At 40.3% G+C, this 24266-nt stretch overlaps 1 protein-coding gene across 3 annotated transcripts; it reads right to left on the minus strand.

Annotated features, from left to right (window-relative positions):
- Positions 1-676: 676 nt before the first annotated feature.
- On the minus strand, positions 677-24035 carry TUBGCP6 (tubulin gamma complex associated protein 6). Of its 3 annotated transcripts, XM_042815556.1 has the most exons (27): positions 23962-24035; positions 21882-22693; positions 20345-20508; positions 18789-18999; positions 18145-18318; positions 16979-17100; positions 16597-16672; positions 15956-16065; positions 14640-14731; positions 14403-14542; positions 13505-13654; positions 12207-12288; positions 12035-12123; positions 11529-11644; positions 10777-10915; positions 10569-10685; positions 9028-10324; positions 8555-8610; positions 8085-8277; positions 7643-7811; positions 6369-6510; positions 5073-5267; positions 4667-4799; positions 4054-4267; positions 2952-3151; positions 1913-2075; positions 1068-1153 (listed from the first exon to the last, which is right to left on the minus strand). In XM_042815556.1, the coding sequence occupies exons 2-26, from the start codon at positions 22626-22628 to the stop codon at positions 1924-1926; spliced, it is 5280 nt and encodes a 1759-aa protein (XP_042671490.1). In that variant the 5' UTR covers positions 22629-22693; positions 23962-24035; the 3' UTR covers positions 1068-1153; positions 1913-1923. The 3 variants fall into 3 exon arrangements, 2 of the variants coding, with proteins under 2 accessions (XP_042671491.1, XP_042671490.1); XM_042815557.1 differs by lacking the exon at positions 1913-2075 and having other exon boundaries at positions 677-1153; XR_006168284.1 differs by lacking the exons at positions 1068-1153; positions 1913-2075; positions 2952-3151; ... (1 more) ...; positions 4667-4799; positions 5073-5267 and adding an exon at positions 7102-7320 and having other exon boundaries at positions 6426-6510.
- Between the last annotated feature and the right edge of the window lie 231 nt (positions 24036-24266).

Here is a 24266-nt window from a genome sequence, read left to right on the forward strand (position 1 = left end):
GACCAAGGCAGCTTTATAACTGATATATTCTGACTCCAATGTGTTATTTCCATTTCAGGGGAAAAAAGCCAACACCATAGGTAACAAAAAATCATATTTGGTATTCCATATTATGGAAATATGTGGGCAATGCCTATACCTTTAAGTGGCTGCCAATTAGAAAACGAGGCTCTGAATATATCTATGTTCTAAGCAATTGTGACTTTATAATCTCAAAAGTCAACATACTTCAAACCTGAAAAATGCAAAGCAGAGTCCTCCTCTGCAACATTTCATATTTCATAGTTTCTTTTGATAACGTTGACGTAAAAAAAAAACAAACAAGGAAGTAAAAACTGTGATCCTGCAGTTAGAAGCAGCCATTGGAGTTGTGTTTCGCTCCTGTGATGCTGAATTTCTCTTCTAGTTCATTTTGTGGTGATTATGTAAAGCCCAAATCAGCCATAAGGACAGTAGATCTGTGATAAGTGATCGCACAGTTGCTGAGTGCTTGAATAGTGCAATACTTATCCTCTCCCCAATCACTGCAATGTTTCATCAAGCCCTCCTCTTTCACTCCACTACCAGCCTTCAAGAAGTTGTCATGTGTAGATCTTATGTGATCTTATTTGTCAGTGTGAAAACAAAACTCATCAAATAGGTTCCATCTGAACAGCTGCACCTCACACTCAGCAACTTTAGAAAGCATCTATCGTTTGATTTATTGCACATGTACGTATTTACATCGGAGGAAATTCACAACACTGAAAATACAACATTTACACATTCACAGATATACAGTTTTGCACTCCCTCCTCTGCTAAGCTGGGGCACTCCTCTATCTTTGTGAAAATGGCAACATCGATTCTCAGTAGGTGAAACGACAGGAAGCTGTTACAGACAGAGTGATGCATCTTAAAAACTATGTGGTGGCTATATTCTTCAAGCTATCAGAGGATGGGTTATTTAATTGACAAAAATGCCTCTTGCATGGCATTTGCATAAGCTCCTATAAATTACAAGCATATAGGGTTTACTGTTTCTGCTTCACCATGCTATCAGTGATCTTTAGGCTGCAGGGCTCAGTTATCCTTGTAGTAGTTATTGAAGTTGATTCGCAGTAGAAAGTCCTCCAAATGTGGCTGGTATCCTCTATTTACAAGCTTTGTTACCACTGGGAGAAAAACAAAAGGCAAAATAAGCTTCAACAAAGATTAATATTCTGAAGTCAGGATCGGCATTTCAATTTAGGAGAAAAAAAGCAACAAAAGCAGCCTATTGTAGAAAGCTGAGGACAATGGAAACAAACATGCAATTTTGTATGAGACAGGTCCAACCTTTCCCTCTGGAATTATAAAGAACTGCAAATTAGATGCAAGTTCCAAGTGAAACTGTCTTATGCTTTCCCCAGGCTGCTTTCACAACAAGAGGCTGTGTTCTTATTGTAATGCCAACTGACCAGGAAACGTGGTTAGGCCTGCTGGTGGCCTCTGAAGGAAGAAGCTCTGCTGATGCTCTCTTGAGCTATGTCCACATGAGAGAGAAAATCAAAGAAACTCCTACGACAAACCCTTCAAGCTCCACAAATAAACAAATTGACTTATTCTTCATATCCTTATTTAACAGAGTAAAAAAGGCAGCAGAAACTCCCTAAGCTCTGCCATGCACTTACAGAAAGGGAATCAGCAAGCAGCAGTAACATGCAGGGAGGAAGGGAAGGTGGGCAGTTAGAAGTCAGGGCCTGCACCAAAGCCATTGAAGTCCAGACTACTTTGTATTGGCTTTCAATGGATACTGGATCAACACATTGTGAGAGAGTCTTCTACAATACACAGTGACTGGAGGAACACGTGTAGATAACAAGCACAGATTCGTTTTGTAGTGCTTAATAAAGAGGGTGGAAAGAACTGGGTCACTCAGCAAATTTCCTTACGGAATGGTTTATTAATCTCTGTCCATGAAGCAATCATAGATCTCGTAGTATGGGCTTAGGTGGTTCCCAAAGGTGTTCTGACCTCCTGTAGAATTTGGAAGCAGCCATTCTAACTCATCCTGAAATATCTGTTTTTGGTCCTTTGACACCATTTTTGGATACCCTTAAAGAATAAAAAGGGCAGCTCATTTCCTGAAGAATATAATCTGACTAGAAAGTGTTCTTGAAAAATAGATGTAAGGAGAACAGTTATGCTTCCTTCAGGAACTGAAGGGTTCTTGAAAAACAAACAGACAAAAAACAACCAAACCCCATGAACTACCTTTGTATTCAGGGGAAAGGTAAGTGCCTTCTACTAAAAATACAAGCAAGGTCCGAAAGAGAAATGGAAAAAAAAAGATGGCTCAACCATTTCTTGGCATTATAGCTGATAGCAAGAAGAAATTTTATGATATTAAAGCATAGAACATTTGGCAAATGATCCATGCAGTTGAATAATACATGTCTGGAAAACTGGCTACAAGCTACAAGCAGTGCCAGGAGGGTCTCACTGAGCCTCAGTCTAACATTGGAATTGGAATTTTCAAATCACACAGCAATGGTAACATTCAGCCAGTTCAGACAGATAAAGCTTTGAGTTAATTCCAGATATAACTATCTCTCATTGCTGCCAATAAAAAGTTCCAGAAGTCAATTGCAGAGAAAAGAAAAATATAAGCACATATAGAGAAAGCTAAATACTGAATCTTTATTTTGGAAATCAGCAAAGATTTATGTTCAGTTTGGGGATATCTGTTAAGAGTTCTTATGTGAGTGTTTTAATTAGAATCACTAAATCATTCAGGCTGAAAGAGACCACTAAGATGATCTGGTGTTTGCAGAACAAGATAATGCTGTTTTCATTTGAGAACTACGTGTTCTAACACACAATAATTACATGCATCTTCCTGCTGTACTTGCAAAACCTCTTAGCTATTTTTTCAGTTGTCAGTTGAATGCTGTCATCTGTCACTGTCCCAGAATGTATGCAATTTCTTACCTTTGAATAAGAAGTGAGAGTAATACTTGAAAGTATTGTACGACTGCTGCATCAAACCAAAGTTGGGATGAACAGCCATTTGCTTCCCAGCATCAAAGCTCCACGACTGAGAGATCAGCTGGCTGCGGAACTTCAAGATGAGGCTGAAGATGCTGTGTATGATGTTCATCACTGGGGCAGCCTTCTCAGTCAACAGACCCCTAACAGAAAAGTAACAATGGTAAAAAAGTAGCTGACATTATTTGAGTTTGTAGGAAGAAGAACACGACAACAGGGCGACAGTCCTTTAGGTTTCCTCTTTAGTTGCTTTAAATGATAACAAAAAAAAATAATAATAATCTATGAGTCTGCAGTCAACTGTAACGGTGATTTGATAATTCCTGTTCTTCCCATCTTTTCTATCCACCCACTATGATTCCAGTGTATACACTTTAAGAAGAAATCAAATAAACTCTTGTTGCTCTCCTCTTATTCCCACCACCACCTTTCCCCATATAAAGTAACCGAAAGGCCATGAATGTAAGATTCCCCACAGACGTGTGTCTCTTGCTGTGCTAGTGAATCTGGATGGAAGCATCACTTCACATTTGTTCTCACACAGCCCAGTCCTGGGCACCACACAGTATCAAGGGCAAAATGTACAAAAATGTACAGAACAAGCATCTCACATTCTTGAGCCAGCACTGCTGGTGAACACTACTCACACAGAATGAAAATAACACTCATTAACAGAGGCTATGACAAGGATGGGCTGAAAGGAAAACAACTGTGGCAGAAGTGCCACGATTCTGCCACTTAGGTTAGAGCTCCCCAGCTCAAGGGGATCTAAGGTTCACAGAGGCAGAGCAGGAAGCAACTGCAGGGAGTCTGAGTGAGTAAGGAGATGGCTAGCTGAGGAAATTATGGATCTTTCTATGTGCCACTGTGTTTCCCTTTATAAGAACACTTTGACTCCAGGCACTTTCATGTATAAGAATGATGTAGCAGTGTTTGTGGTTAGGGAGAAGTCAGTCTGCACACCTACGCTGGGCCAAACAGACGTGCAGACTGGCAGATCCATTCACTTAAATACGTGAAATAAATATGAAGTGTGTTAGCTTGCCTGAAAATTGCTTTGTTGAGGTATTCAGCGTGTGTTCTGTGAATTTCTTCCAAATTGCCCACAGAAGACAGTTTGTTTCCAAATTCGCACCACGTAACATGAAGGATCTGATTAGCAATGTAACCTTGAATAACTTTCACAAAATGCTGCATTTCATGTTTGTACAGCTGCAGCTGTCGAAACTGAACAGAATTTGATGCATGACTCACTAATGCTGAAAGGAAAAACAGAAATATATTATCAGTGCATTCCAGTGGGATTGTCTAAACCAGGATTTATAAAGGAATGAACAGTTCTTTCAGTAAGACCTGTATAAAATGCTAAGGAAATTTCTTTATTGTGGCATTTGAAGCTTGACACGACTGCATTAAGTCATATTTATGATCAATTGACAATCTGAGATTGTGGAGTCTCCTTTTCTGGAGATATTCAAGACCCTTCTGGACATCTACCTGTGCAGCTCGCTGTAGGGAGCCTGCTTTGCAGGGGGGTTGGACTCGATGATCTTTAAAGATCCCTTCCAGCCCCTACAATTCAGTGATTCTGCAACTAGCACAAGGTGCTAAGCACATTTTTAACAGCATGCCCTCCAGCTCACTTGTTTTATACTTACCAGTGCGTTTTAAGTGAAACCACACATCCTTGAGAGTCCACACCATGTGCTTCAACTGAAGCAAAAAGGAGAAGATCTTGTTGTATTTATTCATGCAGCTCTCTGTTATGACAATATTCAGAGGCCAGTCAACCTAAAAGAAATAACCAAGCACTGACCACGCTGCGTTTTTGTGTTAGAAATTATTACCACATTTCAGATACAAATATTTCCAAGACATATAAACCAATGTAAGTATTTTGATAATATAATACAGTGGCCAGAGTATGTAAATCCTGTAATTTCAATTACACGGTTTTTCACTCCATTCTTGGAGGTACTCCACTATTAAGATGTTCAGTCTACCATAATACACAAGAACCATGCTATGCTTGCAGTACTACTGCCTTCAGACATACTTTCTTACCTTGTACCTTAGCTCTAAGCAGCTCAGAGCATCAGGTGCGTTGGGCTTGAACACTTCTGGAAGGTACTTGAGGGCAAAAGAAAGATTGGAAGCAAGCTGGGTGTCACCATGAAGACTGTACTGTAATGCTTTGTTTAGGATAGAATTAAGAACCAGCGGATTCAGCAGTTCACCAGGTGTCTGTCCTGATCCAAGCTAGGGGAAGAAGAAACCCTAATTACACATCATTAATTAAAAGAGTTGACTCTTGCAAACAGATGAATTCAAGCAGAATGGTAAAGTGATGACTACCTGAACTACCTGATGTCCCATCATTCTGACTGGAAAAATTTACTTTTGCAGTAGGGATGCACAAAGAGGTTATGAAGAAATTTCTGAATAATGTATCGTCCACAGCATCAAGGTAATCTCCACACGCACTGATTTCTTTTGATACGTGGGATCAGAGCTTGCTGTGGTCAGGAGCTGCTGTTAAGCATCCCTGCTGGAGGGAACACGGCCTTCAGGCTTCAGAGGGGCAGAAAGCCAGGGACAGGGCTGGCATTAGCCACCCGACTCCAGTCCAGCTTGCAGTGCAGCAGCCTCAGAGGCATACAAATCAAGCCATTCAAGGAGTCGAGTGCTTTTTCTAGTTGCACCAAAAGCATTCTTAAGGGGACAGGAAAATGCATTAACTGTCCCTGCAGGTATGTTTCTCTACTGACAAGCAGGTGCATGAGAGCTGCTCTGAAAGCAGTATCTCCTATTTTATCATATCAACCCATGCCATCACAAGAAGAATGCAGTCTCATCAGACAGTGCAGCACTCTCTTCAGATGTCCCCCCTTCTGCTGTGTAGGACATTTGAGGTAGGAGCTGTTATTTTACAACACAGGCCTTTGCACTGGACCTCAAGTGGCAACAGACTCTTCCAGCTTTGCTACCAGGAGACAGAGTACAGCAGTTCTCACAGGAAAGAGTGAAATTCCCTTCTTTAACTGCTGATCTGTCAAAGTTAGAAATTACGACTCTCCATGTACCAAGTACTCTATTTCTGGGGTTATCTGTAAGAAATATTACACCCTTCCTTGGAATTTCCCTGGGTATGGGCACCCCTTCTGAGCAAAGACCTTCTTTTGCTTCAGTCCTTACAAGCTTAACAGAGTTCATCACTTCTTGACATAGCACAAAGAGGAAAACAGCACCAGCTAGGATTCTGATTCACACCAATTCCCTTATTTCCATCCAATTTCATTCACAGGTGTCAAGCTAAAACAAATAACCAAAAACCAAAGGCTAAGAAGATGCAGCATGTACCTTCTCAAACAACAGGTCACTGAGCGACTGAGCAAACTCCCCATCTTCCATTAACAGGAAGTGTCTCAGTGCTTCAAAATGCTTCTCTACATTCAGTTCCACAAAGTAGTAATCAACTATTGCTTTGTTCACAAGAGAAACACTAAAAGAAAAACACAGAAAAGGTATTATTCTTACAAGGATCTCCTTAATGTTAACATTCTGCTATGGCTACATCAGGTTAATGCTTCAGTACTTTGATATCCAAGACAGGAACACGTTCACATAAGCAAAAGAAAATGAGATAAAGCTTATGCTCAAAAGCCTTCACTCAGGATATGCCACAACTAAAAGCTACCACCTCAGTGAACTGGGTTTTGAACTGTACTGCAGAAGTACTTTAAGGCTGGCTACACACACAACGGGCTGCTGACTCTGTAGCAACATTTCATCAACAGTCTTCTAACTTATTTTTGTCACTTAAACAAACAGCTCAGGCATACATACTCTGCTTTGCTGAATACATGCAACTGTATACACAACTCTGGTAGACAATCTGGATGTTTAAAAATAAGGTAATTAGATCTTTCTATTATGAGCTTAAAAATACAGCATAGACAGAGCTAGTAAGTGGAAATCCAATTTTGCAAGAAAGAAGATTCTAAAATAGGAAGCATTTCAACCTATCTGTGAGCAACTGTTTTCATGACAGAAGCTGAACTTTTACACATTAACAAACTTTTGTTTAACATACCATACTAATAAAATAGCCTCACACACACGTGGGTTCCCTTAATATTCCAACAACAACAAGAACAGACTCCAGTCAATTTCAAATCAGCCTTGAAGACAATGGAGATCCCACAGAAACATAAAACATATTCTGCTCAATACGCATGAACTTTCATATAATCAAAAGATCTTCTTTTTTCCCCCTCTACCAAAGAAAGCACTTATCTTGTAAATAATACACCTGTTTAAAAGAATAAGGAAACAGTGGTGTGAAATAGTTGTGAAACCCAGGAATGTGAGAGCAAATTCTTCCCTCTCAGCCCCTGTATTCCAAATAGACCTTCACTTTTGTAATTTACTCATATAAATGTATGTATATATTACTATTTACAATGTAAATCTGAACTTTTTAGTTTGTAATAAACCAGCCACCAGACCACTTCTGGAAGCAAAAGGAAAATTTAGAAGCACGCATCTGTGTGCTACTCTTGTCTCAGAACAGAACTAAGAGCACTACATGAATTGCTATAATACAAATTACATTATTTCCAGTAAGAACTCACTGAGATACCAGTGGGGCAGTAATGGAACGTTTCATCAGCACGGGCAGAGATAGGAGCTCACTCAGTTGTACAGCTGTTTCATCTGTTGCTGACTGTACCATAGGATCCACAGGAAAAGTGTATGATCTTGGTATCACATGGTGCAAGAGATGGGAAACTGGTAGTTCTGCTGCATTTAAAAATACAGAGACACTGTGAGTTGTTATACTTCAGCAATTTGATGATCTACTTCTGTTAACTTCTGCAAACCCCTCTACATCAGAAAATCAATGTATGTCAATGTATAATTCTCATCTTTGTGCCTAGAAATAATTTGTTTAGCTACTGCAGTTCATAATATTGATAATTTACTGAAAATTCAGATACTTGTTCCAGCACCCCACTTTCTTGCTCAAGTTTGCTACACCTTCCTCTCCCTACTTCTCCCAAGTGTTCTACTCACACATTAAATCATAACTATCTTGGTACTTTTCAATGCAGTATTGATCTGATAATGCTTTCAAATAAGCTTGCTCTTTCTTCCATGCATCTTCCTCTCCTCCTTCCTCATCCTTAGTCTTGGAAGCACTGGGTTCAGAAAACAAAGTTTCTTGAGGCACAGTATCCCGTGGAATTGCCTTTTCAGGCTCTTCTGCCTAAAAGAAAAATCACAGCCAAATTGCTTTTAGGACAGCTGCTGCTTTTGACCATTCACACTTCATGTGTTCTTACAGGCAATTGACAAGTTGTTCCATCTGAAAATAAGACAGCTCACTTGTCAATTCTTTTTGGACACGTAAAAACAGTACAGTATAACAGATTAGTAAATTAACACAGACCCACATTACCTTAATTACCTTAACACATTACCTTAATTACCAGATCACTCAATTCTTTGAAGGAAGTCTTCTGCACTACCGGTTTGTTTCTTACCTGCAAGCTCTGTGATGAATCTGGAGAAGGGTCCTTGTCAACCTCATCTGCAATTACTACAATTACAAATAAGGTAAAGACAGCAATTACTCAGACCTGCTGATTGTACTTAGTTCATACTTCAGATCTGTTCCCAAAGTTGTTCAAAATTTCCCTAAAGCCCATAGACTGCCACAGTAAGAGTTCCTCCCCAAAGTCCAACACATGCAGCTTTTTGCATGTTCTCTACTCAAGTTCACATGAGGTCCTGTTTCACAAAGTTTCAGAACCCTTTTTCTTTTTTCCCCTCAATTCTCTATTTCTTGTATATATAAGAAGAGAATACGTGAAATTCTTGACTCTGGATTCTAAAAGCATTCTAAAACTTATACAAGGAATTAAGAAATAAGTAGTCATTTTGAATGTAAACATTCACGGTGACTTTCAGGATGTCTTAAACAAATGCTGACTGAATAAACTTCATTTTATTTTACCTTCTTGCTTCTCTTCCACTGCATTTTCCTTTTTGTCACCTTTAGCATCAGGAGAGACAGGATCAACGTCAGATGACTGTGACTGAGGTGAAATACTTTCCTTAGCTTCTGATGGTTTTGTTTCCTTTCCACTCTCTCCAGAAGGAGATAACTGTTCATTATACAGAAGTGTCTGAACTGTGGAATCAGATGAAGGACCAGAAATTGCTTTACGATGAGGTATGGGATCATCTTCTGTAGACGGAGTCCACTTCCCTATTTGGATGCTTGACTGGGATGCATGACCAAACGGGCTCCAACGAGATTTCAGAGGCTGTGTATCTGAAACTAGCTCTCCAATTTTGATGTGTGACTGTGAAGAATGCCCGTGGATGTTCCAACGAGGTCTAGCTGAGACAACCTCTGACACATTCTCACCAATCTTAATATTGGCATCAGACACATGGCCATGGATGTTCCACCGGGGCCGTGCAGGAGCAACATTGGACACATATTCACCAACCCTAATACTGGCTTCCGAAGCATGCCCGTGAATGCTCCACCTCGGTCTTGAGGGCTCTACCTCTGAAGCATATTCCCCAATTTTAATATGAGCTTCAGAAACATGCCCATGAATATTCCATCGGGGTCGAGTAGATTCAACTTCTGAGGTATAGCTGCTGATTTCTATGTGGGAGTCTGAAGAATGCCCATAAGGACTTGAACGTGGCTGGTAAGTGTCCACCTCAGGCACATATTCTCCCACTCTGATGTTGGCATCAGATGCATGCCCATGGATGTTCCACCGAGGCCTTCTAGACTCCACATCAAATACATTTTCTCCAACTCTAATGTGCCCTTGTAAAGCAGCAGTCGGCCTGAGAACAGTATTAAAATCATACTCGTTTTGCTGATGTAGCAGTGCATTACCTTCTCCTTCTGAGACAGGCTGATTTTCACCTATTTGAGAAGTCTCTGACAGATCTGAGTTAATATTTCTAAGTGCTTCATCTAGCAGAGATCCTTGTAAGCTAAAGGCAACAGGTTGCTCATCTTGTGGCTTTGGTAAGAAATCTTCTATGTTCACACTGGATTCCGGAGAAGAATCAGCATTACACAGGGGGCTGCATGCTTGCTCTGAACCCTGCAGATTGCCTTCAGATCCAGCAGGTTTAGGCTGAAAATGCTCATCAGCATTAATATTTGCCAGCTGTGGCATGGCCAATGGTTTGTCAGTAGATGTAACATATTCCAGTTCAGATTCAGATTCTTTTCTGCCAACTCGCTCATTAGAATGCAAAGGTTTCACAGTTGACACCTGAAAAGAAGTAATTATTACACTGTATGTCTAGTCACATAATGAAGCTATTTAATAAGGCATCATGTTGTTACATGTAAGACTTGAAATTTTCCAATTTTTCAGATGCATTACAGATACAGTGATAACTACTCATGCTGCTGCTACAGCAAACCTTCTATTTGATGAACTGAACTATGAAATGAACTCCCCTAAAGGAAACTTGGAACATCTACCTGGAGTTTATGTAAGCAAATAAATTCACCTGTGAATGTGGATCTTCCACAGCAGTGTTTCTATCCAAAGCCAGCTGGCACTGTTTATAAGGAATAATATCTAATTTCCTCCTGTAGCTTCCATCTGGAAGTTTTTCAAGCATTTCCTGTAAGCAAAAATGACAAAACTAAAAGTCTTTAACGCATCAAATACCAGATTTTCTAAAGATCATCTATTTAAATCTTTTCAGAAAATACCTCGATACGTTTCTGATCTTCAAAAAGAAATTTAAGACGAGCTGTTTCCAACTTGTGTCTCCGGATTTTCCATAAAGCTCTTTGTTCCCTACGGGCTGCGTCGTCAGAAAGTTTGCTGTAATGGTCAATTAACTCTTGCCTGAACAAAAGTAAAAATAAAGCTGAGTTACAGATTTTCATATAGTAATTTTTCCTCTTCCCTTCTGAAGAATTAGATCTTTCTGTATTTCAGAACCAAGAAATAAATTTTTAACATTAAAAAACAGAGGCTTCATTTACAGCGAAATTACAAGTACAGAAAATAGGACTGCAGTTTTAGTTAATATGCTCCTATAACTACGCTTAGTATGTCACTCGTTTTTGTAAGTATTTCTGGATATAGGGAAGAAAATGAAATACTACCAGCTATGTAACATTAGCACACCAAGTAACTGATTATCAGTGTACCTGGAGTCTCCTTTTTACCTCTGCTTTGACATACATATGGCCATTTCTGCTACGGGCTCATGTTTTAATTCTAAGATTAACATTTTTACCCAAACTCTGATGAAAACAGTAAACAGACTGGATAGAACGGGCACAAATCAGTTGAATCCAGGCTTCTAGACCACTAAACAATCCTACACATCCAAAAGCTGTGAACATTAGCCCTGTAGAGTTGTGTCTGAAAACTGCCAATGCCATAAATTACAAAATAAAACAATTTTCTTGAGATCTTTGGGAGCTTTGGGAGACTACTCACACAGACTTACCTTGCCTTTTTTTCTAGTTCCTCTTCCAAAGCTTTCAGTCTTTTTTCTCTTTCTCTGAGCTCTCGGGCATAGCTGAAATCATCGTCAATCTCCTCTTGCTTTATAGCAAGGCGACGCTGCATAAATATTTAAAGCCACTCAATACTAGCTGTGATGCACACATCTGCAAAAAGTTCTTACCTGCATTTCAGGAATATGTCATGGTAGAATCATAGAATGGCCTGGGTTGAAAAGGTCCACAATGATCATCTACCTTCAACCCCCCTGCTATGTGCAGGGTCGCCAACCAGCAGACCAGGCTGCCCAGAGCCACATCCAGCCTGACCTCGAATGCCTCCAGGGATGGGGCATCCACAACCTCTATCTATTAATTCATTCAATTCATTCATATTAATTCACAACCTCTATATATTAACTCATTCAAATTCAGTACAATAAATCAAAATAACCTTTCAATTATTTGTATAAGAAATACACATAGCCTTTAGAAATAAAAACAGAAATACCTCTTGGTCTTTTGCAAATTGCTCTTTCAACTTCTGAAACTGTTCACGTTTCTTTGCATCTAAAGCCATTCGCTCCGATATCTGCCGATCTGTGTTACAACAAGGATGCTGTTATTTTACATTAACAAACCCAACAGAACACAGAAACACACCAAACTCCATCACAACTCACCATTAATGGCTTTTAGCACTTTGCTAGCAGTCTCTCGTGCATGAACAATTAATTCCTGCTTGGCTATTTCCATGCGCAAATCCTGAAAATATCAACCAACCACAAAAAGCAGGTGGAAATACTGCTGTTATTTTAGACTTGGAAACACAGCTACACGTGGCTATTAACCCATGTAACCATACCATAACCATAAAATGGTTATTAATTCACAATCACAGTAAGCGAAGAAGAATAAAACAATTAATTAAATTTTAAGTCTACAGTAAGTTAAAATTATTATTGAAAACTTGTTTGTACTCTGGACCTTACATCAAAACACATCAGTCCAGTATACGTACTACAATCAAGCAATGTGTAGGACAGAACTACAAGTATTCCAACAAAACAATTAGCCATGCAAATTAGGAAAAGGAGTATTATCACAGAATCACAGAATGGCCAGGGTTGGAAGGGACCTCAAGGATCATGAAGCTCCAACCCTCTGCCACAGGCAGGGCCACCAACCTCCCATTTAGTACTAGACCAGGCTGCCCAGGGCCCCATCCAACCTGGCCTTGAACACCTCCAGGGATGGGGCATCAACAGCCTCTCTGGGCAGCCTGTTCCAGCACCTCACCACTCTCTGGGTAAAGAATTTCCCCCTGACATCCAACCTAAATCTTCCCTTTCAAAGAGTTGATTCCCCTCCTGTTTGTAGGCTCCCTTTAGGTACTGAATGGCTGCAATGAGGTCACCCTACAGCCTTCTTTTCTCCAGGCTGAACAAGCCCAGCTCCCTCAGCCTGTCTTCATAGGAGAGGTGCTCCAGTTCCCTGATCATCTTTGTAGCTCTCCTCTGGACCCTCTCCAACAGCTCCCTGTCTTTTTTGTACTGTGGGCTCCAGACCTGGATGCAGTGCTCCAGATGGGGCCTCACAAGAGCAGAGTAGAGAGGGATAATCACCTCCCTGTCCCTGCTGGCCACCTCTCTTCTGATTCCTGATTTCTTCCATTAGCTAAGTAAGAATCTAAAATCTTTTCAATGCTTTTTAGTAGCAAGGCAAATCTTTTGCGGAAAAGAATTAAGATGGAAGTCCAAACCTCCTTTAAAATGTGAAAATGCTGACAAATAACAACACACTGCCTAATGCTTTAAAAGCTGTATTCAAAGTCTGTTAACTGCACTAACAGGTCAAACAGCAATTGGCCAATAAGAAAAATTCTGGCCATCAATGCAAATTCTGTTGAAGTTACAATAAAAATAAAGAGTAATTAAAAAAAAGATCAAACTATAAGTTGTTTACTCTTTCATTCATTTACCTTTTCCTCTTTGCTTATAGAACTGTACCGAGCAATTCTTTCCATCCGACCTACGTACACTGCACAATCTCTCTCTATTTCTTTCAGCTCCTCGAGTGAAAAAATAACAGAGATCCGGGGTACAGGTATATCTGACCAACATATGTAATGCTGAAAAACAGAGAGAAATTTACTTCTAAATACATTCTAAAAATTGTAAGATGTACGACCATGAACTCACGTGCCAGTGCTACTGGCACACCTGAGTCGTGGTTTGGAAATGATTATCAGAGCAGATTTAGGAGAACTAGCAGAGAGCCATCTTGTTTAAGATATCAGTGTTATGACTTTTATCTGGAGTTGCCCAGAATACTTTTTACATAAGAGTGCCTACAGACTTCAAACACTTCTATAATTGTTTCCCTGTTAGACCTGCACAGAACAGTGTGAAGAAACAAAGTAATTTAACCAGTTCTTCTTGCCAAGGACAACAGTTGCTCTGCAAAACAAGAAAAAAAGGAACTATTCAAGCTCTTCTTGGAAAGGCAGTGCTAGAGCTGACATAGAAGAGCTATGTAGAACCAAGACCTAGTAACTAAGGCATCTGGAGTGAAAAATGGAAGGCACAGGCTTAAAAGACTAAAACATTTCTGCTTTCAGCAGAAGGAAAATAAGAAATCTAGCACATGCACAGTATACAATAAATCTGATGCTGTTAAAAATGTGTATTCATGCAGTTGAGATATTAGCAAGTAGAGTGGATAATCAGTTCTTGAATATCTGACATTCATGCATTAGCCTCCTGCTTACACAATAGCAGTCGTAGATGAAGGAGTTCACTTGCTAAAAATACGGCAAACCAACTCTGAAGAGACATGGTTTTCTCAATAAAATAGAGAAGAACCAAACCAATACGTACCCTGGGACAACACAACTTCAGCAGGTTTATGGTTTTCCCACATATATACACATCATTAGCAATATGTTTAAGAAATACAGGGACACAATCTTCTACTTCTTTTGAAATCAAGACGTAACCATGAGTCCAGTAATGCTTATCTGTGTACCAGAAAAAAAGAAGAAATTATGTATTTTCAAGTATTTAATTAACAGCACAAATTGTGTAAAATAGAAGTGCTCAATATGCATACTGTACCTCTGAAACAAAGATAATCCTCATTCACCTGGATCATAAACTCTCCGTAAACATCCCTGAATACACCACTGTACACCCAATCATAGATAAATCTAAAAGAAATGTAATTAAATAACATTGAAAATGAATCCTGGCTTTCTCACCTTTATCACAACCAACCAACCAGTATATTCTTTAAAACATCAAAGCACACAAGCTACAGGAAGAATAAAAACATGCAATCAAGTGCTGTCACACTGACATTTAAGTATACACAGGGCTCTATCTCTGCATTTTTCTCAAAATAAACCAACTCAATAGAGCATATTTCACTGATTATTACGATCAAAGATTGTCCCAGTTAAAACAACCTTTTTATTTCTGCATGTAAATTTACTAAGAAAATATTAAAAACCTCTAGAAACATTCCAGTCATATCAAAAGAGCAGGGAGAGAGAAGCAGGAGTCAGATGTAACCTGGTCAGGAAGAAATGGACAGACTATAGAACAAAGACACAATATCAACCCTTTGTATCCACAGACAGTTTTGAATATACATGTAATAATGAGAAAACGTATTTCAGAGTATTTATTCATGCTTTTACATATTTCTTCTGTGCAGTACCAAGCCTTTAAAGAAATACAAAATACAATTATCTGAACCTACAGGCAAAAAGGTTCAGAGCACCCTGATAGCCTTCTTTTTCCTTAATAGTTCCAATACCAACACTTTTCCTAGAAGTTTGGTCAACGCAACAAACGGGAAACCTTTAGTGCAGGAGCCACAGTTCAATTTGGACATTGTAAATAAAAGTTAAGATCTTTTTATGCATTAGAACTGGTGTTCCTACTATCTATCAGAGCAATAACTTTGATCAGTGAATTTCTTTCAGGATAACAATATTTCTTCACGTGATGGATGCCTCCTTCCATGTCAGCCCTGATGACTGATGTTTGGATAAAGATCTGCAAGACATTGTTGTTATTATCATTTCTGCTTAGTGAAAAGCCCACAAACACAGTGGAAATAAGCATTAACTTTCCCAGTCTGTAGAACTCTAGCACAAAGGCATGATTGCCAGTTTCAGGATTCTACATTAAAACCCAAATATTGTTACTGATCTGGAAAAGAGAGGGAAAGAAGCATTCAGCAAAATTAATGGATTTTAACATGTATTTTGCAGAAACAGCTGCACCTTACGTATTTTCTGAAAACTTTAAAAGTCATTGCTATGTTAACAGTTAGCAGAGCTGTTAGCAATTAGCATTTACTCACTAGATTGCTAATTCAAAACTGCTCTTCAATACAACTGTGCAGAGAACAGTTACGGACGCACCTTGTGTATGGCTCACAACTTGTCTTTAACAAAGACAGGAGGACTGGATAGTGTTCGTTGCTACAGTTGTTGAGGGCCTCTTTGTACAGATACGAAAGCAATTTCACACCCTAAAAATGAAAATGATAAATATTATACTATTAGATGACAAATTCTGCTACAACATTAATAATAAAAATTGATGAATATGGATATTTAGATCCATTTCACACACAGAAGGCAGGATCCATCTTTAGATATCTGCAGTTAAGATCACTTTATCTGAGTTAGCTTGTGAATGCCCCCTCCTCCCTGGAGGCATTCAAAGCCAGGCTGGATGGGGCTTTGAGCAACCTGGCCTAGAGGGAGGTGTCCCTGCCTATGGCAGGTGGCTGGAACTAAGTGACCTTAAAGGGCCCTGCCAACCCACACCATTCTATGGTTCTAAATTTCTAGTGATCTCATTCTCACTTTATAAACACTGGAGAGTTGGATTAATTTCATTTGCTACAAACATCTCCTCTACAATGAAATAAACTGCACTTTAGAGGTCTGAGGTCGTATCTTTGGTAGAAACTAAATGCATTATATAAAACCCCATTTTTGAAAAAGGTTATAATTGTAACTGAAGTGAAACATGAAAACAGAAAATCTGTTATCACCGTAGGAAATGAAGCACCAGCTCCACCACTGATCCCCAGTGCTGTTGTTCCTATGCCACAAAGTTCAGCCAGATATCTAAAAAACAGTATTAAAGCATATGTAAGAATTTCAGACAGAAAGCTCTGAGATCACGGTGATCTGAACTTTGCTATAGATTAAATTTACACCACAACCCTATGGTATTATCTGAATGATAACATTATCTGAATGTAAAGACTTTACATGTTTTCCCTAGGGAATATAAAGAAATCTTTGTGTGAAAATGCTGGAAAAATACTGAAAGATTACATAAGGCTAATATTCTCCTGTAGTGTAAAGAAAAAAAGCAGGCTGCAGTTTTTGTTCTATGGAAAGCTTAAATATTTAATGTTAATCTCTTACCTCAACTGACGACCCAATTTCCTGAAGAGAAAGCTGATTGTCAGAAGACTTAAAGTAGGAGGAGTAGACAAAACACAGGCTCGGTAATATTGAAGATACTTTCTCAGACCACTTGTGAAAGCCTGTTGTCAACAGAAAATATTTACAAAGCCTTACTGGTAACTGATGTTAATAGTTATATCTCACATCAGTTGCACCAGCATGAAAACAAACCTTTAATTAAATAATCTGCATCTAAAAGCAAGAGGAGCTTGTGTAGGAAAGTAAGAGTCCACATAACTTCAGGCATACAATTAACCAAATGACTCCTTTATACTCTTTCAATGTGCCATGAACAAAGACTGTACCCAGGCACACCCTGAGCATTTTGGTTCATCTTCCTTGAAATGCCCTTTTGAAGAGCTTCTGATTCTGTAGCAGCTCCATTATGAACCCAGGGAAACCTGTTCCTTACTTCCATACCTAAACTAAACAGAGGAAAAAACTCATATAATGTCTAACTTCCTCTAAGTTGACTAAGAATTGAATAAGAATTTTCATTCAATTTCTATTAACATAGCTATAAATGAAAGATTCAGAAGGCATATATTTTCATAACTAATCCTAAAAGAATTATATGCATTAGAAAGAGAAATTCACCTGGTATCATGCAGGTACACAGAGTTCAGAAAAATATAAAGAGGGTTGACAAGTAAAATGTGTCCTTAATTCTGAACTAAGAAAAAGTTATTAAAGCTATTTAAATAGCATGTTTCTCTACTTCAGTATCAAGGTAATATATATACAATGTTGTATATATAAATACTGTATTAAGAAAGCTATTATATTTTAAAGTTATATATTTTAACATATAAATGTTTCTAAATTCTGTCCCTTTAAATCTCAACAAAGCCACATAACAGATCATAGTTTAGGTAATGAAGAGCTTTCATTTGTTGCCTTGGGGAAGGCAAACCCTAAGCAGACACAGCCTCAGTTTAAGCAGGGCTCCAATGGTGGCACTGTTCCTTGCTGACCCGGGATACATAAATATACATATTTGTATTGAAAATACTTTGCAGTTCTGCAGAAAGCAGAAATTCCAGCCTTATTTGTAATCAAAGTTGCATTCTCTACCTAAAATAACTGGCCCATTAAATGTAAGTGATTTAACACAATGGTGCTACCTGAAACACAAGCCCTTTGCTGTACGAAGAATCTAAGACTGGCTGAAGAGAGAAGCGACTCAGCCGTGTGTAGTAGGTTCCATATTCTGCAACTTCTGAGAGCAGGTTGTGCATTGCCTCTGGTGAAGTTCCAGACACATATACCCCCTCCTTTATAACAAAGGTCTGAGCAGCCTAAAATGAAATGGGAGAGGAAAAACAAGGCTTCAAATATTACCCAGCTGCATTCTGATTTAATTTAACAAATTTTCAGCATAAACGCTCTGATAACTCATACTACGTATGTAGGAAAATACAGTGAGAATATTAAATCATAGCAAAATTTCAAGAGTGCATTTTCACATATATCAAAAAAGATTAATTATCAACATTTTTCAGGAAGACCCAGTCTACAACATTATTTAAACTTCTGTTTTCCATACTTCATTAGCTTATTTTTGCAAATTATTTTGACAAATGCTTGTTCCCTGCCTCTTGCAATTAGCCATTATTGCAATAGATAGATATGACATTACTGCAATTAGGTCACACTCATCCTCTTAGCACAACTGCAAGATCTCAAAATAAATCATGCATTGAAAAGGAGGTATCCTAAAAAAAAAAAAAAAGTGCAACTGTGAATTGCAGTTAAATATCTTCCATACCTGATTGAGTGAAAATGTAGTGGATACCACACCAATGAGGACATTCAAGACATCCTTCACCAGTTCAGGTTCCCTCATCAGCACAAGCTGTGGAAGCTGAAGTACAGTACTGCTGAAGAGCTGCATTTCCCCTTCTCGCAGTTTGTAGAATTTGTCAAAAGCTTCTCTCCCAGCCTCAGTGAGGTATGGCTCTTCCTTTTTACCAGGTGGGCTGCCACAGCAAACAAAATATTGAAAGGGGATTATATGAGAAATATATCTAAGGCAAAAAAAAAAAAAAGGTATTTCAGAATGCTTTACAGCTGCTAATGTGTACTGACCACAGAATGCTAAGTTTTCGAGGGATGGTTCATACAGACTACAGAATCATAGGCCTAACTCAGGACAACAAATAACCTGGCAGATAATTTGAACATCACCTCAGAAACACAGGTTTGGCCAGAGAAATTCTACTCTCTTTTGTGGCTTTCATTGCTGCAGTTTCCATTTTAGGAGAACGAGGGCAATACATACTTGATTTCCAGGATAATGTAATACTGATATTCAAACACGTTCCAGAGCAACATGCTCAAAGTATAATGACTTGTATTATCCCTCTCTACTGCTTTCTAGCAGGAATTACCATCCCTCCAAAACAAACCTCCCATCCAACTCTTCCAAACTGCTTTGGGTTCTAGTAGCATTTCTAACAGGAAAGTTTCAGTTATACGGCCTATATTTGACTTTTAAGATCCTTAAAATCTAAACGGTAACAAGAAAAACTGTTTTTCTTACTACGAGAAAAGCCAGAGTGCTACAGTGGGTTTGGGAAATAAGGGAACAGAAATGAGCTTAAGCTCTGGCTTGAAAATTTCAATACTATACAGCATTGCAGCAGGTGCATCACTAGGCCATTACTTACAATTACAGAAAACACACATAAGTTTTGTTGAGAAATGGGTGAGGTGCTGTTCAGCAGGAATGGAAGAATGAAACTTGCCATTCTTTTCCTTCCAAATCAGGGAAGCAAGGAATCTTTTGACAGGGCTGCCTACAGCACTCTTTCAGGAGAGGAAACTCTTTCAATAGCTGGACTATAAGTCAAATACCATCAACAATCAGTTAGTGATTTCTGTTTAAGTTACAGACCAAGGAAAAGGAGCACAGTACAGGGGGGTAAGGGTTTAATTCTTCTAGCGCTTTCTCTTCTGAATCTGAAAATATGAAATCATTTCAGGTTGAAATTAATTGCATTGTGTATACGGAGATCTTAGTTAGAAAATGTTGCATTTCACATGGGCAGAAAGCGTTGCCGTGACTCCTCCAGCTTTTAGTGCTAAGGTGATTTTCTTTCTTCCAATGAAACAGATGCAATCTAAAGACTAGCTCACTGAAATGGCATGATCTTTTTTGCTCTCGATCAGTAACACACATATTGAATTCTAGGTATTAAATCTGCGGTATTCCTACTGCATGTTTAACTCCTATACTGAGCTCATTCACAACTAAGATGAATTGCACCTTCACACATTTGCATGTGATGCACAGGAAGTTTGCCAATAACATCAGACACATACTATCCAATTCTTTCCCAGCATCTTCGTTTGCTCGGCCCATATGTAAGCACTGCATCCCACAGATCTATGTCTGGAGTCATGCTTGGCTCTGACTGAGAATCAGGAGTCAGATTGGATGCCGACTGGAATCCTTCATCTTCTGACTGGTCTATGCTTTGAGGAACCTGTCGGAGAGAGTTCAAGCTTTACGTATGAAAACATTACTGAAGAAACACATGCTGATAAAGATTTTGCTATCATTTGTGATTAAGTGATTCAATATGACTCAGCCAGTGCCCACTCCTTTCGTCTCTAACTTTTTTCCTTAAACACTTTCATTTGTTCCACTTCCACAGGCACCAATGCCTAAATACAAAACCACAATCAATCACCACTGAAATAATAACACAACGTTTGTTAATGCTAAAATTGAAACCTACTCCTTTGTAAGCATATAGCTCTGTAGAGAACAAAATGGCACTGCTCAGAATGACTTTTAAGCAGATTACTAATTCTAATTCTTAAAATTTGTACAAATTTTGTTAACATAGCTTGTTCTCTGATGCTTATTCACATGCAGAAAACCTGAAAGTGTCCAAGCACTGCATGTGCCACACTCTAATCTAGCAGTTGTACGTGCAGAGCAGCACCCAGCTCTAGTAGGACAATTGCACAATGACCTCCACACAAAAAACACAGCACGTTCTTCAAGAAATCTCAAATCCTACAGTCTGATGGCGAGTACAGCACTCAACAAGAAGTCTGCCTCCTCACAGTTAAGACTTACATCTGTATGAGTACAGGGCTTTTTGTTTTTAATATCTGAATTCTAGTTTCAGTTAGGACTTTGAGTTAAGGAATTGCAAGAGGTATTTATATGTTAAGTAGAGAGAACAAAGGAGGATTAAAAAAAGAAACAGTATAACAACTTACCAACTGTAACAAATGGAAAGACAGAAAAAAAACCACAAGTGCATTTATCTAGTACCTCGATAAGAATATAATGTAGCAAAAATGAATAGATTGGACAGTAAAAGATACAGTAGAAACTAAATGCTGCAAAGGTAAAAGGACAGCGGGACACAGGAGGTTTGATGAAATATAATGACTGAAAAAATGATTCAAGATACAAAAGTCACAAGGAAAATACACATTGGGTCACATAATCTGAAGAGCAAAGCACGAATATTCAGGCAGGAGAGCTTATGCAGTCAGGAACAGTAACAAGCAAACAGCAAGGCAAAGAAGTTCAATACACAAAGCAGGCAAAAAATGTAAGTAAAAGATTACTGGGGTGGAAAAGGCACAGATAAAGCTGATGGCTTAACTTCACACAACCTATAGCCAGCCACTTCTTTATACAGTTCTAGGACAAGACCAACATCTTCATTATCATACATCTCTGCAACAGGAAAGGAACAAAGGATCCCTGCTCCAGCTTAAATTCCAACTTGCTTCTATTACACATGAAATTACCACCTGTGTTCAAAAAAACAAGTTCAAAATGCCATCCTGAAAGCATGCATAGACTCTGAGTCCAAAATAAACGATACCATACTTTAATTGCAAGTCCAGACAAATCTGCATTGTCAGGCACTGGTGGCAAATCCAACTTGATGTCCATGTCGTAAGTACGGCTGTGGACAAGAGCACCAAAGAGCGAGACGCGTGTTTCTCTCTCAAACCTGTCCCCAGCAGGATAGTTCTGTGAGAACAAGCCTATGGCAGGGAGTCCTGTTCCAGGGGCAGCCTCCATGATCTGAAGCGTCTTCTGAATTGTGTCATTGAACTGACATTCTTCATTTGTTATTAGAGACTGTATATCAGCTTCAAACACACTTACATCGTAATAATCATAACCCTGATACTTGACATTTCTCCCGACATATTTGTTGTTCAGAAAATAGTCCTTTTTTTGTGGTACAAGCTGTGGAGGACCTGTTCCAGCAAGCTGTACAAAGAGATCCAGGACAGCATTAACCTCAGTAAATGGTAAGCACTCAGCTGCTTCCAGCTCCTCCACAAGACTCTCCAGCCTATCTGCCTGAGCTCCTAGTCCACCGACTCTCAGGTTGAAAGACAACATCAAAATCTTGTTTTTAACTGGAAGCCTGGAAATGTTTGATTGCAGCTTACGTGCTTCATCTTGAAAAAGGTTTATGAACAGAGTGTTATACGCAACCCTCTTCAGGTTTTGCTTAGCCTTCCTCTTGCTGATCTTCTGCCTGCCCAGGTGCACCTTCCATGGCAAACCCGTCAGGTGTGCCTCACACAGGTCATTGAACAGCTGCGTAATGCTCTCCATTTTTTGTCAAACCATGAGGCTACAGCAATTAGCTTGACAGTGAGTCTCTGGTTTCATGTGAAGATCTGGAAAATATCAGGAAAAAGAGGAGATGCTCATGACGTAAACATGAGAAGCAGGTGAGCATGTTTTAACTGAAACCAAGGCAGCCCATAGCCATGGAATAATTAAGGTTTAAAAAGATCTCTAAGATCATTTAGTTCAATCATCCACCTTCCACCAATGTTGCCCACTAACCCATGTTCCTATGTACGACATCTACATGATTCTTGAACACCTCCAGGGACCCATCACCTCTCTGAGCAACAAGTTCCCGTGCCTGACCACTCTTTCGGAGAAGAAATTTTTCCTAATATCCAACCTGAACATCCTCTGTCACAACTTGCGGCCATTCCCTCTCATCCTATTGCTGTCTTGCAGGAAAAGAGGCCAACTCCCACCTTGCCGAAACCTCCCTTCAGGAAGTTGTAGAGTGCAATGAGGTCTCCCCTGAGCCTCCTCTTCTCCAGACTAAACAATTCCAGTTCCCTCAGCTGCTCCCCGTAAGACTTGTGCTCCAGATCCCTCATCAGCTTTGTTGCCCTTCTCTGGACACGCTCCAGGGCCTCAGTGAGGGACTCAAAACTGAACACAGTACTCGAGGTACAGCCTCACCAGAGCTGAGTACAGAGGGACGATCACTTCTCTGTTGCTGCTGGCTACACTATTTCTGATACAAGCCAGGACACCATTGGCCCTCCTGGCCACCTGGGCACACTGCTGGCTCCTGTTCAGCCATCGACCAACACCCCTAAGTCCTGTTCCTCAGAACAGCTTTCCAGCCACTCCGCCCCAAGCCTGTAGCACTGCCTGGGGCTGTTGCAGTCAGAGCGCAGGACCCAGCACTCGACCTTCAATAAGATTTCACCCCACTTGCCTTAGCCATCGATCCAGCTTGTCTAGATCCCAAACGAGAACAAAAAAACTGACCCACTACATATTTAGGACACAAGCTATAAAAACACTGCCATGACTTAAACCCAAACTTAAAATCGCTCATTTTACAGCGACGCTTAACTCCAGAAGCCTATTTTTACAGAGAAGCCCGCCTGACTCCATGCCTTTGGGAACATCCCCAGGCGTGCCCTCCAGCCCCCAGCCGCCGCGCCCCGGCACAGCACAGAGCAGCACTGCACACCTATATGAGTGCACAGCCGCTGCGGCAGCGCGGTTTGCAGCCCCCAGCCGCCCCCCAAGCTGCTCGCACCCCCCATCATCCCGCGCACCCCTCCGCCCGTCGGTGAGCCCAGCTGCCCCCGGCAGCTCCCACCCGGCCCCGCCGCAGCTCCTCTACCTGCGGGGGTTTCCCCGGCGGCCGCCGCCCGCAGCTCGGGCCGCCCCTCCGCTCCCCCTCAGCGCGGCGCGGTTGCCGGCGCCGCTACGTCACGGGAACGCGACGGCCAAGGAAGGCGGGAGGGGCACGGCGCTACCGCGGCCCTGAGGTGCCGCACCGCCCCCTTCGCCAGCACCGCCCCCTGAGCGCCCGCGTCGGCTGCTCGCCAGTAGCGATCCGCGCTGCAACGCCCCTCCTCGGCCCTGCCGCCAGCGAGGAGCTGAGGAAACGCGAGCGGTCCGCAGCCAGCAAACGTAGTGCTGCAA

The sequence above is a fragment of the Centrocercus urophasianus genome, unplaced genomic scaffold, assembly GCF_019232065.1.
Source record: "Centrocercus urophasianus isolate 14NV4802_14NV808 unplaced genomic scaffold, USGS_Curo_1.0 seq_15, whole genome shotgun sequence".
In the NCBI taxonomy this organism is placed as follows: domain Eukaryota; kingdom Metazoa; phylum Chordata; class Aves; order Galliformes; family Phasianidae; genus Centrocercus; species Centrocercus urophasianus.

What these genes read in the sequence shown, in the direction of transcription:
- TUBGCP6 (XM_042815556.1), bottom strand. Translation starts at nt 22,628, where the DNA reads ATGGAGAGCATTACGCAGCTGTTCAATGACCTGTGTGAGGCACACCTG. An exon ending in TGCTGGGAAAGAATTGGATA is followed by an intron (nt 19,000 to 20,344) that starts GTATGTGTCTGA and finishes TTGCTGTGGCAG; the next exon opens with CCCACCTGGTAAAAAGGAAG. An exon ending in GTGACCTGTTGTTTGAGAAG is followed by an intron (nt 5,268 to 6,368) that starts GTACATGCTGCA and finishes TTCTTCCCCTAG; the next exon opens with CTTGGATCAGGACAGACACC.